The following is a 13431-nucleotide window of genomic DNA, read 5'->3' on the forward strand; positions in this document are numbered from 1 at the left end:
AACATGGTTGTAATTATGCCTGTGTTTGCAGCCCAGGACATCCCCACCCACCGCGCAGGCTTGGACCCCCACCCAGTCTCCGGAGAAGAAGGTAAAGCTGTAGTTTACTGTTCAGTAACTAAGTTTTGGATCATTTGTTTGGTTTTCTTTAGTCATTGAATTTTTATTTGTTCTCAGATGTCCCGACTGCTGGAGTCCCCGGGCCAGGTGGTTTGCCAGGAGGAGCCCCGTAGGCCATTGACCTCTCTTGTGTCACGTATGTACATTAAGTTATTTTGTAGAATATGTTCAATTCTCAATTCAGTGAAATTTGATTTTGAACTGTATGTTTGTCTCTCTATAGGCCGTGGGACGGGGCGTCGCCATCGCGTCGTGAAGTGGCCGTTTTCCCCTGTGACTTACCGTAGTCACAAGTTGGTCCTGCCAGCCGCGGTCCCGGAGAAGAGGGTATGTTGTTTCTGTCCCACCTTATACTTCATTCTCAGTGTGCACTGAAAACCTAATCATATCACGTTCATCTTTTTTCTTTATTTCTTTTTCAGTTTGTTCTTTTGGTTGGTGACTCTCATCTGCGTGCTTACGTTGATGAGTTTGTCTCCATGCCAGAGGGCAACCTCTCCTTTGGGTTTCTTGCAACCCCCGGGGCCTCGGCGGACGAGTTGAGGCGTGAGGTGCTGGGAGCAGTTCTGCCTCGGACCCCCGAGGTAGTCTGTCTTCTGGCACCCGGCAACAACTTGGAAGCCAGAAGGACCGTGCAGCAGTCGGGCGCGGACTTCGAGGGGCTGCTGCTTGCCGTCGGCAACCTCTGCCCTAACGTAAGTCTAATATTCACTGAATTTGTTCAAAAAAAAAATAAAACAAATTATATATATATATAAATGTATGTTAATTTGTGTTATTTACTTTGATTCAATCATACAGGTGGTTGTTGTGGACTTTCCTCCACGTCTAACCGTGGAGGAAGACCACCAACAGCTGCTCCGGCAGGAGTACCACCGTGTGGCTGCTCGGAGAAGTAAGTGATGTTACACAATTTATTTTTATACTGAAATTTTACTTTGTGGAATTGTGTTAATGTTCCTAATGTGTTCTCAGCTCACTGCCAATTAAAGTTGGAATTAACACAAAATTAGTGAAAAACAGACTAGTGCTAGGTGTCTCTCTATCATTAAATCACTACAGTGTTAGTCTGAGCGGCATTAAGAATGATTGTTGTCTTCCTCTCTCCTTCAGATGTTCGCTACCTCTCGGTAGTTGAACATTTCCCGCGGAGCTGCTTGGACATGTGGAGCAGGGATGGCGTAAGTTGAATTTTTATATTTGTTGCTATCAAAATGTTACTAGTGCTTAATGTTCATGATTGAATGTGTTATTTGACTTGTGTGTTGCAGGTTCACCTGAGCGACCATCCTGGGATGGAGGTCCTTGCTCAGTTGCTGTGGGATGCGTCCTACACGCAACTTGAGTTAAGTGCACCGACATCTCCAGCTCCACCTCCTGCTCCTGTGACGCCTCCTTCCCCCGTGGTGAGACGTTCCCCCCCTAGGCCTCCGCCTCCTGCTCCTGTGACGCCTCCTTCCCCCGTGGTGAGACGTTCCCCCCCAGGCTGGTTGTGGTCGGCGAGGTTCCAGCTCCGCGTCCTTCGGACCCTTTCGCTTGGACTGTTGTCCGTGGTGGCCAGAGGGTAAGTAATGCATACTTGATTTTTTAATAAAACGTAAGCATTGTTTTAGGGAATGTGTAAGCATTGTAAATCTTCTAATCAATACAGACGTCGCGCCAGGTCCAGAGGGGTGATGGCTCTCCACACATCACTGGGAGGATGGTTGACCAACAGGTACGTTTTGCTTCACCTCAAATCTGAACATTGTGTGTTCCCTCAGTGAAGGAATGAAAACATTTTAAGCATTTTTATTTTCTATTTTAAAGGGAGACCTGCTGGACTCGACCATTCCCCCGAATCCTGTGTGGTTCAGCCCAACGGTGCTGGAGGAGATGGACCGGATCGTTCCTGCGTCTGGCCGTGACGCTCCGTTACCGACGCGTGCTCTGAAGGGGAAGAAGGTATTTTTGGATGCTCATTTTAAATTTGATGTGCTACAAATGGTCTGTCAGTCATTTCATTGCATTTGTTTTGTCTTTTATTTAGAAAGCCAGTGTGAGACGTCGTCCACGACCCGATCCCTCCAAGCCGAGACCGGAGGAGCTGCAGGTCTGAAACTATTTTAACCTTTGATCTATCATTACAGAAAGGATTTCAAACTGTTTTCTGTGTTTTAAAGTTGAATAGTAGTGGATGTAAGTTGTTTTAAATTATATTTGCAACAGAACATGTTGTAGACAGAGCCTAAATCACAGATACCTCAAGATGTTTGGTGCATCTTCTGTACTTTCCACTAAACTCAAAGCTCCTGTTGATTTCAGGTGGAGGGAGCTCCGACTGAGAGGACCAGGCCAGCCCGTCGCCAGCCCAGGAGAGCCGCCCCCACGTTGGAGGTTGACGCCCCCGCCGAGTCCTCTCCCGCGCCTCTGGAGGACCATGTCAGGGATGACAGCTGCCAGGTAACTTTCATGAATAATCTACTGTTGTAATGTCAAATATTTTAAATATGTAAATACTGGAAACTAAACTTTATTAACCTTTTAAATGGCGGCACCAAAATCAACAAAAACTACTGAAGCCGGTGTTGTGAGACACTTGCCTGGTTTCTGGTACAGAAAGCATTTCAAACTGTTTTCTGTGTTTTAAAGTAGTTTCAATAGTTGAATAGTAGTGGATGTAAGTTGTCTTAAATTATTTAAAATATATTTGCAACAGAGCCTAAATCAGAGACCTCAACATATAGAGTTGTGTGCATCTTCTGTACTTTCCACCAACTTTAAAGCTCCTCTTGATTTCAGGTGGAGGGAGCTCCGACTGAGAGGTCCAGGCCAGCCCGTCGCCAGCCCAGGAGAGCCACCCCACGTTGGAGGTTGATGCCCCCGCCAAGTCCTCTCCCGCGCCTCTGGAGGACCATGTCAGGGATGACAGCTGCCAGGTAACATTCATGAATAATCTATTGTTGTAATGTCAAATATTTTGAATATCTACATCCTGGAAACTAAACTTGACCTGTTAACAGTTTTTGTTTAATACAGTTGTATATTTTAAATTTGTTAACTTATGAGCCAAAAAATGTATGTAAAAATGCTAAATTTATGCCATTTTCTGATTATGATTCAGGCTTCTTCGTTGGAACCCTGTGCCAGCGGTCCGCCTGTCCAGACTGTGAGAGCCACACATTGCCAGGCTGACTACAGATACGGTACATTTTCCCGTAATCACCAGTGCACCTGTATGGCTCTGACATTTTTAGCGTACCACAGTGAGGGGTTGCAGTGTGACACAGTCTTACTTGACAGAGTACTTGAGCAAGGAGATGCACTTTATGTTGGCATTAAACAGCAGCTCATGTTGGACGGTAGATTTGTTGATAATCACTTGACAGTTGAAGAGATGCCCCAACAAGTACTGACAGACGGGAACATCTACTCTGTACACACAACGGGTGTCAGAGTTGGTCGTGTTTTGTGTCAGAATGATAGCCCTCAAAGGTCACAGCGAATGGGATTTCCTCTTGCCTCACAACTAGAGTGTCTGTCTGAAAATGTCACCCATGCTTTTCTTTTGGTGACTCCTGAGTGCATTGCAGTTTTCCGGGACAGAGACGGTAGGTTTGGAGTTTTTGATTCTCACTCAAGAAACTCAGCAGGCCTGCCCCATCCTAACGGAACTGCAGTGGTCATGACCTTTAGCAACCTAACGCTCATGGTTGAACATCTGTACAAACTCTTTCAGAACCGTGGCCCCAATGCCACGTATGAGTTTGTACCAGTATCGTTTGTCAGCGACGACATTGGTGATGCCCCTCCTCCGGCCTTGAGCAATCTGAATATTTCACCTGGATCCACACAAGCAAGCCCAGGTGCTAAGAAATCAGAGAGCGCTTCTGATGAAGAGGATGAAGAGGAAATGCCAGCTTGGCTTGTTGAAGTTGGCCACATATTAGAGGAAACCGTCCCAACGATGCCAGATGTGTCCAAAATGCCGAAAGCCAGGAGGAAAAAAGTAAAAGACAGGGTCAAAGCTCAGCTGGGACAGGATGTAGTTAAAAAAATGAAACAAAGAACATCTGAGAAAGAAAAATATGATACATCGCCTACATATAAGGTAAAAAAAATACGGGCAATGAAACAAGCATATCTTCTTCAACATGCAGAGAGGAAGATCCAGTTAACTGCTAGATACAAGCGTGATGTTGCTTACCGAAGGAGACTAATGGAATATGTGAAGAAAAGATACAGCAACGATCCCAACTACAAAGCCAGACAGAAAGCATTTATGAAGAAGTATATGAAGGAAAGATACAGCAACGAACCCAACTTCACAGCCAGAAAGAAAACATTCATGAAGAACTATATAAAGGAAAGGTACAGCAACGATCCCAACTTCACAGCCAGACAAAAAACATTTATGAAGAACTATATAAAGGAGAGGTACAGCAACGAACCCAACTTCACAGCCAGACAAAAAACATTTATGAAGAACTATATAAAGGAAAGGTACAGCAACGATCCCAACTTCACAGCCAGACAGAAAAGACTTATGAGGATGTATATGAAGAAAATGTACAGCAAGTTACAGTTCCGGGTGCAACATATTAAAAAATGTGCTGTCAACAAGAGACTAAGGCTATCAAAGAAGACACTTCCTCAAAATACAATGCTGCAGTGTGCAATGAGAATCAGGCGAAAATACAGAAGGACTTTAGACTTTCTCCAAGGAACTCCACAGCCTCTGATCAGCAACGAAATGAAAGCTGCAATTCTGAAATTTCAAGAGAAAATTCAACTTGGACCCACACATGTCTGCACGGTTTGTCACAGAGCTCTTTTCCCGAGTCAAGTCAAGCATTGTAACAGAGCCAAATATACCAAGAACATTCGTGTGGAGGCCGAATGCCTGACAGGTACGTATGTTCACATGTGTGACTCTGCATGTTCCGCCCCGTGTTCTGTACCCAAAGAGAGGACTCAGGAGTGGATCTGCTACACATGTGACAGCTACGTAACCAGAGGAAAGATGCCATCAATCGCTGCTGCCAATCACCTGGACCTGGCACCGATTCCCACAGAGCTTTCCCTATTGAATGTACTTGAGAGGCAATTGATTGCAAAAATACTGCCTTTTGCCAAGATTGTTTCATTGCCCAAAGGACAGCAGAGAGCAATTCATGGAGCTGTTGTTTGTGTACCTTCGGAAATGGAAACAATCGTGAACTGTCTTCCCAGGCCCAGCACAGAAGCACAGCTTTTACAGGTTAAGCTGAAGAGGAAAATTAAATACAAAGGATACCAATACTTTTACACAGTAAACATGGAAAATGTTTTGGCTGCACTCAGAAAGCTTAAAGAGACCCACCCGGATTACAAGGATGTAAATATAAATGAAAGTGCAACATTTGAGGATTTCCAGGACGACCAACCTGTTGAGGAATCAGAAACCCAAGCAGAGGATGCAGTCACAGACCAACCTGACCACATAGGGGAAGAACATCAGGCTCTTCGACCGGGTCTGATCTTGGACACTTGCATGCAGCCACCTGACATAGCACAGGAAGTGCTCTCCTATGGAGATGGAATTTTTAGTGTCGCTCCCGCCCAAGGAAACAAACCCGTTGGCTTCTTTACTGTTCCAAGGCTGGAAGCCAAGGCTTTTCCTGTGCAGTTCCCCACTGGCCAAAACACGTTAGACGAAGCCAGACGAGTTATACTGTCACCAAGTATGTATTTCAATGTCAGGCTTTTCTCTGTAGACACTCGATTTGCCAAAGACCAGAGTTATCTTTTCTTTGCTCAGTTTGTTACTGAGACTCATATGGCCAACAACAGCATGTCAATTCAGTCAAGAAAAGGCAAAGCCCGGAGCAAAGAAGGACAAAACATTTCCAGCAAGATGCTACAGGACAAAGAAGAGTTAGAAAAACTAATCCAAAATAAAGAGGCCACTCGTTTTATGCAACCCCTAAGAGGAACTCCAGCTTATTGGGAGAAAGGTTTGCGCGATTTGCACGCCATGGTGAGGCAGCTGGGAAAGCCAACCTTCTTTTGTACCTTCTCTGCTGCTGAAATGAGATGGCCGGAAGTCATTGAGGCCATCAAAGCTCAACACGGAGAGCAGGTCAACTTCTCAGAGCTCGACTGGAACACCAAGTGTGACATTCTTAGGAGCAACCCTGTTACTGTGATGAGAATGTTCTCCAAGAGGGTGGATGCTCTCTTCACAGATCTCATTTTGTCCCCTGCGCAGCCCATCGGACCAGTTGAGGATTACTTTTATCGTGTGGAATTTCAAGCAAGGGGTTCCCCGCATATACATTCTGTGATATGGATTAAGGATGCACCTGAGATGGAGGACCCCTCATGTTGTGACCAAGTCATCAATTTCATCGACCGTTACATATCCTGTCAGTTGCCCGATGAAACCACAGACCCTGAGCTCCACAAAATTGTAACGGAGGTTCAAATGCACAGCAAAAAGCATTCCAAATCATGCAAGAAAGGAAATGTGCAATGCAGATTTGGATTTCCCAAACTACCCATGGACCGCACCAGAATCACAGCCCCTCTCTTATTCGACTTTGAAAATGATTGTGATGAAAAAGCTAAGCAATCCAGACAAAAGGATGTCCAGAAGAAGTCCAGAAAATCGAAGCCAATAATCATCTCAAACCAACAAAGAGAAGCAAAGAGGAAGCTGAAATCAATAAGGGATTTGCTCATGGATCAAAAATCTTCTTTCAAGGATTTGCCAGAATTACTCCAGGCTTGTAAGATGACCAAAGAAGAATACAACCACTATGTGGATGCTCTGACTTCTGGAATGGTAGTGATGATGAAGCGTGATCCCAAAGACAGCTGGGTGAATGGATACAACCCGGATCTCCTGCGTGCTTGGAATGCTAACATGGACATTCAGTATGTGATCGATGAGTACAGCTGTATTGAGTACATGATGTCCTACATAGCCAAGCCAGAGCATGAAATGGCGCAGTTCCTCAAATCCATTGTCGAGGATCTAAAGAAGTCCGATATCAACCAACGGGACGAGATGAAAAAGATCATGCAGGCCTATTCAAAACAGAGAGAAGTTAGCGCTCAAGAGTCAGTAGCCCGTACATGTAGTCTACCCCTTAAAAAGTCATCACGCAGTGTCATTTTTATCCAAACTGATGAAGACTGTGTGAAAATGAGCCTTCCCATGAGCAAACTGATGAACATGGCCCCAGATGAAGAGAATGTTTGGATGACAGGATTGCCTGAAAAATATCTCAACAGACCTGAAACGTTAGAATTTCAACACATGTGCCTGGCGGAATTTGTGTCGGAATACAGGGTCCTTTATGGAAAACAAATTGAAGGACCAAATGCAATCCCCCTCCTAAATGATGCCGGATACATCCAGAAGAGAACAATGGGCAAACCAGCAGTTATCAGATTTACCCGTTTCTCAGAGAAGAAAAGACCAGAAAAGTTTTACAGACGGCTTCTGAAGTTGTACTTTCCACACAGAAGAGATGAGGACCTGAAAAATGAGGAACACACAACTTACAAAGCCTTTTACGACAATGGACTCTGTGGTAGCTGGCAAGTTAAACAGTACGTTGAGTGGAACCGCAAAAGATACGAAGGTGAAGGAAAGAAAATCGACAAGATTATGGAAGAACTGACAAAGCAAGGACCGGTTCGCAATGCTTGGAACACTTTTGCTCCTGAAGTTGAGTTGGACCGTTTGGAATGCGTAGCGGAGCGACCCTCAATCGATGAAAGTGAAGAACAAGACCCTGTCCCAGAATACCAAGTTGATGTCAACAGTGGAGCCATGCCAGCAATCGAAATACCCAAATTGAGCCCTGATTTTATTAGACAAATGTACCGTAGTTTAAATGAGACTCAAGCGTCCATGTTTTACGCCATTCGCCATTGGTGTCTGCAACGTGTCTGGGGTCAAAATCCAGACCCGTTCTTTTATTTTTTGACTGGAGGGGCGGGCTGTGGCAAGTCTCATGTTATCAAATGTGTTTACCAGGAAGCAACCAAGCTCTTGCGCCAGCTTCCCAGATTTCGCGATATTGGTGACATGTCTCAGCCCACGGTACTCCTCACAGCTTTTACTGGAACTGCAGCTTACAACATCTCAGGCAAGACTTTACATTCAGTTTTGAAGCTACCCAAAAGCTTAAAGCCACCATACAAAGGACTTGGAAATACACTGGATGAAGTGAGAGCCGTTCTTTCCAATGTAGAAATCTTAATCATTGATGAAATCTCCATGATCTCCAAAGACTTGTTTTCATATGTCCACTGGAGATTTCAACAAATCAAGGGAAACACAAGACCATTTGGAGGGATTTCTGTTTTGGCTGTGGGAGATTTCTACCAGCTGCCACCAGTAGGAGGAGCAAAACCTCTTTGTGTCACTGAGGCCGGCGTCCTTGATATCTGGAACGAAAATTTCCACATGGTCAGTCTGACGGAAATCATGCGACAGAAAGACGACAGAGCATTTGCGGAGCTCCTGAACCGGATTAGAGTTAAAGGGAAAGCAGATTTACTCAGCGACGGCGACAGATCTCTCTTAACACAAACTATTACCGACCCCAAAGAGTGTCCAATGGACGTGCTGCATGTTTTTGCCACAAACAAAGAGGTGGACGCTCACAATGCAGCAGTTGTGGCTTCTTTATCAACAGTAATAGTTGATGTTCAGGCAGAGGACTACAAGAGGGATACAAAAACAGGAAACATGACAAATCTAGGTAGCTGCGTCAAAGCCAAGAAACGAGATTTGCCTGACAATCTACAAGTCGGATTGGGAATCAGAGTCATGATCATAAGAAACCTGAACGTAGAGGATGGTCTTGTCAATGGAACCTTTGGCACTATTGCAGATATCATCACCAGGACTAAAGATGGAAACAGAACCGTGAAATTAATAGGACTGAAACTGGATAGTCCCACAGCTGGCCACACCAAAAAAATCAAAGGGAAACCAGACAACTTTGTTTACATCGAGAGATTTGAGGAACAAACCAGCATAAAAGGAGTTGTTCGACATCAGTTTCCAATCAAGTTGGCGTTTGGATGTACAGCACACAAAGTACAAGGGATGACCATGAAGTCTGCAGTTGTTTCTTTGAAGAGAGTTTTTGAACACGGAATGGCATACGTCGCCCTCAGTCGCACAACTTCTCTGGAAGGACTTAAAATCATTGATTTGGACGAGAATAAGATCTACGCCGATGAAAATATCAGAGCAGCTATGGATTCGATGAGAACAGCATCGTTCTCAAACGCCAGACCCCTCTTGAATTTTCAATCACGTCATCAAAGTGCAACTTTAAGAATTATTCATCACAACGTCGAAGGTCTCATCTCTCATTCTGAGGACATGAAACACCATCATGAACTCAGATTGGCAGATATTTTATGCCTTACCGAGACTCATTTATTTGGATCTTCTGCTCCAGCTTGTTGCCAAATGGAGGGTTATTGTTTCTTTTCACGCAACAGACATGTTTCTTATTCCAACCGAGTGGACATGTCTACCAAAGAGGGGGGAGGAGTCGCCACTTACTGCAGGAGTCTTCTACAACCCCAGGAGCGGAGATACTTTCACAATGTTACCGATCTCGAATACAACGTTGTGAAAGTGGATGCGCCGATCACAGCCCTCATTGCCACGGTTTACAGGCCACCAAGTTATGATCTAGCTACGTTTTTGACAAACATGGAAAATCTTTTGGATGGCCTGAATTCAATGGATATTCAGCCAGTTGTGGTATTGGGAGACTTCAACGAGGACCTCCTCTCTCCGGGGAAAAAAGCAATCAAGGAGTTGTTTGGAAGCAAAGGATTACTCAACTCATCTCGGATCCAACAACGGAAAGGCAGACTCTCATTGACCACATTTACATTTCTCAGCCAGAATATTGTGTTCAGTCAGGTGTGTTGCAGACTTATTACAGTTACCACAACCCTGTATATTGCATTTTGGCTTCATTTTCAGCTGCATCTTCACCATGACTTGAGAGGAGGGCTGGGAAACAAATTACACTAGGACAATAGTCCTGTCATTTTTAATGGTACTCCATCTTAGGTAAAAACACCAAAGTGAGAACAAATAATCAGAATCAAATGTCCTCAATGATTCGCTTGGATACTGGAAATCCAGTTGATGTATTTAAAGGGTAATAAGAATAACGGTGTCGGCTGACGGCCTGTACAGGTCCAGTAACGGCTGTGAAGCTTATTGCTCATGAATACTTCAACTTGAGATGACCACAGTACTCCATTTGAGGCACCGAGTGGTCACCTAGGATACCCCTGGGATATTGTAAGAAAGTGAATGTATTTAACAGCTAATAAGAATAGCGGTGTCGGCTGACGGCCTGTACAGGTCCAGTAACGGCTGTGAAGCTTATTACTCTTGAATACAGCTACTTCAGACGACCACTGAACTAATTTGGAGACCAGTGCATTTTTGAAACATTTTATTTAACTCCCCTAGAGAACCTGCTAGAGCTCTCTAGTATTCTTTTTATTTTCCTTTTTTGGTTTTCTTTCTGATCATGAGCCAATGCTCCAGTCTGATGGAGCAGTTTTTTCCACACTATGGACATTCTCCACTCCGCTCTGTTTGCTTGGCCATTATGTTAATTTGCTTTGAGTGGAAAGAACCGTTTTTTGCCCAGTTTTAGTAAGTTTTTGCAGGCTTGAGAGCATGCAACGCACGGCATGACTCATGAGGGTTCCAAGAAGAGATGGAGGAAGCTGGACCTGGTCGATTTGCAGAGCGGCCCATCATACGTCACCAAGGTATCCAAAATCTAGCTGATGATACACTATGAACCTAAAAAGTATTTTGTATGTTGCAATTATAGTAGCTGTTGGTAAAAGTTCAAATATAACATGAATCTCATGATTGTAATTATTCATGTATCCATGCTTTTAGCGCAGGACACCCCAACCCACCTGGCAGCCTTGATCTTCCAAGCAGTCTACGGAGAAAAAGATATGGCTTTCATTTTGCTTTTCATTAACTGAGCTTAGGATAAGTTATTTCGTGTGCTTTTCTCATTGAAGTAATTTGTGTCTCTTTATGTCAAGGTTTCTGGACTCCGTGCCCCATGACCAGGTATGTCCACGACATGTTCAGGGTAATTTGCAACAACACAATGAAGTTGTGATTGTACATTTTTCTCAAAACTTACTGCAGTTGCAACATAGACCCCTCCTGGGTCACCTACGTAGTTAGAAATCTGCATGTTCATGATTTTAAATGATGATGATTTTTCTTAAGGCTTGAAAGTTTTATCTTGATGTCTGTGTTTCTTTCAACATGCCGTGGGACGGGTCATCGCCATCAACAACTTGACCAACAGCTGGAGCGTCAACGAGGCGGGAGCAAACATCAAGCATTTGCGGCACACAGTCTGCAACCTCTGGACTTATGTAAGCTTAATTTCCACTGCATTTGTTAATTATCAAATAAATCAAAAAATGTACCATGTATATTAATGTTTTATTTATTTCAATTGAATTTTACAGGTGGCTATTTTCAACTTTCCTCCACTTCTCACCATGAAGGCTCTGATGTGAAGCAGCAGATCACATCCCAACAGGAAACTAAAGTGTCTCAAGTCAAAGAGCTTCAAAAGAAACTATAGCAGGAGATCACTGAGCTGAACTAATTACATGTATTGCTTTGTCAGACCAAATGTTATTGTTCAAATCCATTCTGAAGGAAACTAATTGTAATGTTTGTCATCGCTAAGGACTTCAGTCATTTCAATTGTTAGGATTAATTGGAATGTATGAACCTGACCGTTGTGAAGTGCCTTGAGACAACATGTGTTGTGAATTGGCGCTATATCAATAAAACTGAATTGAATTGAATTATCTGAAGTATCAAGAAGTGGATTTACTTGTGTAAATTACCATTAAAACTCATGGTACAAACGCATCCTGATTCAGAAAGTTTTTATTTCCTCATCAACATGAATCATACTCTTGGCTACAGAATAAAATTTAACTACAATATTTAATAAAAACATTTAGTCATGTCAAAGAAGAATGCTGAATTTGGTTGAACATTAATATTGCTGCTAAACTATTGTTCCCAGCTGTTTTTGAAATGCATTATTATGACAGGTTCAAGTCTGAAGCCATGTTTTAACCTCATGTAATGAAACCTGAATCCTGTTTCAGGTAAATGGAAAACAGTTTTTGGTGACTTTAATTGAACTAACACAAATTTACAGTTCTTTTAAGCTCTTCATAGTTCTGCCCTCAAACCTAATGGGAGCTAAACCTAACGGCCAGAGAAACTTTGTGGTCCCAGAAGCACGCACCAAGAGGCAGGCCCCGTCTAAATTTCTTCCGAAATTTTCTAGTTATATCTTTATTTTTCTTCCGTCTCCGTTAATGCGGCCCGAACCGCTGCGTGCACCCCCACAATATATACATCAAAACGACCGGCTCGGTCCCGTGAGGTGTGCTATTACTTTTATTGGCGTTTCGAGTTACTATGGCGACGTAATTAACGAAAAACCGAGCCCCAAAATCCCATAGGAATGAATGGAGTCAGGGGCGAAGAAATCCTCAAAATTCACTGTTTTTGAGGCTCTACTGTATCGCCATACTTTCACCTAGAAAAACAGTTTGACTTTCAGTTTGTAGGAAAATCCGTCGGCTCTTCAGAAGTGAAAACGGTTTGTTGATAACTGCTACGGTTTCTCTAAAATTAGACTCCAAGCGACACAAAGTTTGCCAGAAAATCACACTCTTAACAGTGGAGATGGCAGTTACTAGAGTGTAAAAAGAGGGGATTTTTTTCAGGAAAAATGAGTTTCAACTGGCCCTCACGGCCACAAATTTCGCTCTACAGCCACAATTTTCGGTCAGATTGTAGGGCCGGGCCTCTGCTTTCACACAATAATTTCAAAATTGTTCTAAGTCTCATAGATTTCTGTCAAAACACCCTCGATCGCCAAGAGTCAGTAGATTTCTGTAGGCCTTCTCCCATGTATTTTCAATGAGAGCTTGACCTGTAATCCATGAGTGACACCATTTCTTTCCATAATCATATTTTATACTGTGAATGACATAGAGCTATGAAAATATCCATGATTGGGGACGAGGGACAGCTGTCGCCCACAGTTTAAAAAATTTTCAAATACCATGTACGGATTCCGAGATATTAGACTTTGTTCGGGAGCATGTTCAGGCATTTTGCCTTTTTCTCCATTTTCCCTTACTTTTCACCCAGTGTTGTGTCTTTATTATTATATTTTCAACAATAAAGGATGTAATATTCATGTTCCCCTGTCC

General features: G+C 43.4%; 1 protein-coding gene and 1 long non-coding RNA gene across 2 annotated transcripts in view; both read left to right on the forward strand.

Moving 5' to 3' along the window:
• LOC124863125 overlaps positions 1–11099 on the forward strand; it is a 17927-nt gene extending 6828 nt beyond the window's left edge. The window contains exons 2-15 of the mRNA XM_047357373.1: positions 32–91; positions 178–256; positions 344–447; positions 543–815; positions 922–1015; positions 1234–1301; positions 1392–1546; positions 1606–1684; positions 1772–1837; positions 1930–2064; positions 2150–2212; positions 2425–2562; positions 3224–10917; positions 11054–11099. Of these exons, the coding sequence (XP_047213329.1) occupies positions 32–91; positions 178–256; positions 344–447; positions 543–815; positions 922–1015; positions 1234–1301; positions 1392–1546; positions 1606–1684; positions 1772–1837; positions 1930–2064; positions 2150–2212; positions 2425–2562; positions 3224–10159 (8250 nt within the window). The 3' untranslated portion in view covers positions 10160–10917; positions 11054–11099. The remainder of the gene's footprint in view (positions 1–31; positions 92–177; positions 257–343; positions 448–542; positions 816–921; positions 1016–1233; positions 1302–1391; positions 1547–1605; positions 1685–1771; positions 1838–1929; positions 2065–2149; positions 2213–2424; positions 2563–3223; positions 10918–11053) is intronic.
• A 165-nt stretch (positions 11100–11264) lies between these two features.
• LOC124862963 lies at positions 11265–12064 on the forward strand. The gene is made up of 2 exons (XR_007037039.1): positions 11265–11553; positions 11650–12064. It is a non-coding gene; the product is annotated as an uncharacterized LOC124862963 (long non-coding RNA).
• Positions 12065–13431: the final 1367 nt, after the last annotated feature.

Source organism: Girardinichthys multiradiatus, chromosome X (assembly GCF_021462225.1).
Source record: "Girardinichthys multiradiatus isolate DD_20200921_A chromosome X, DD_fGirMul_XY1, whole genome shotgun sequence".
Lineage (NCBI taxonomy): Eukaryota > Metazoa > Chordata > Actinopteri > Cyprinodontiformes > Goodeidae > Girardinichthys > Girardinichthys multiradiatus.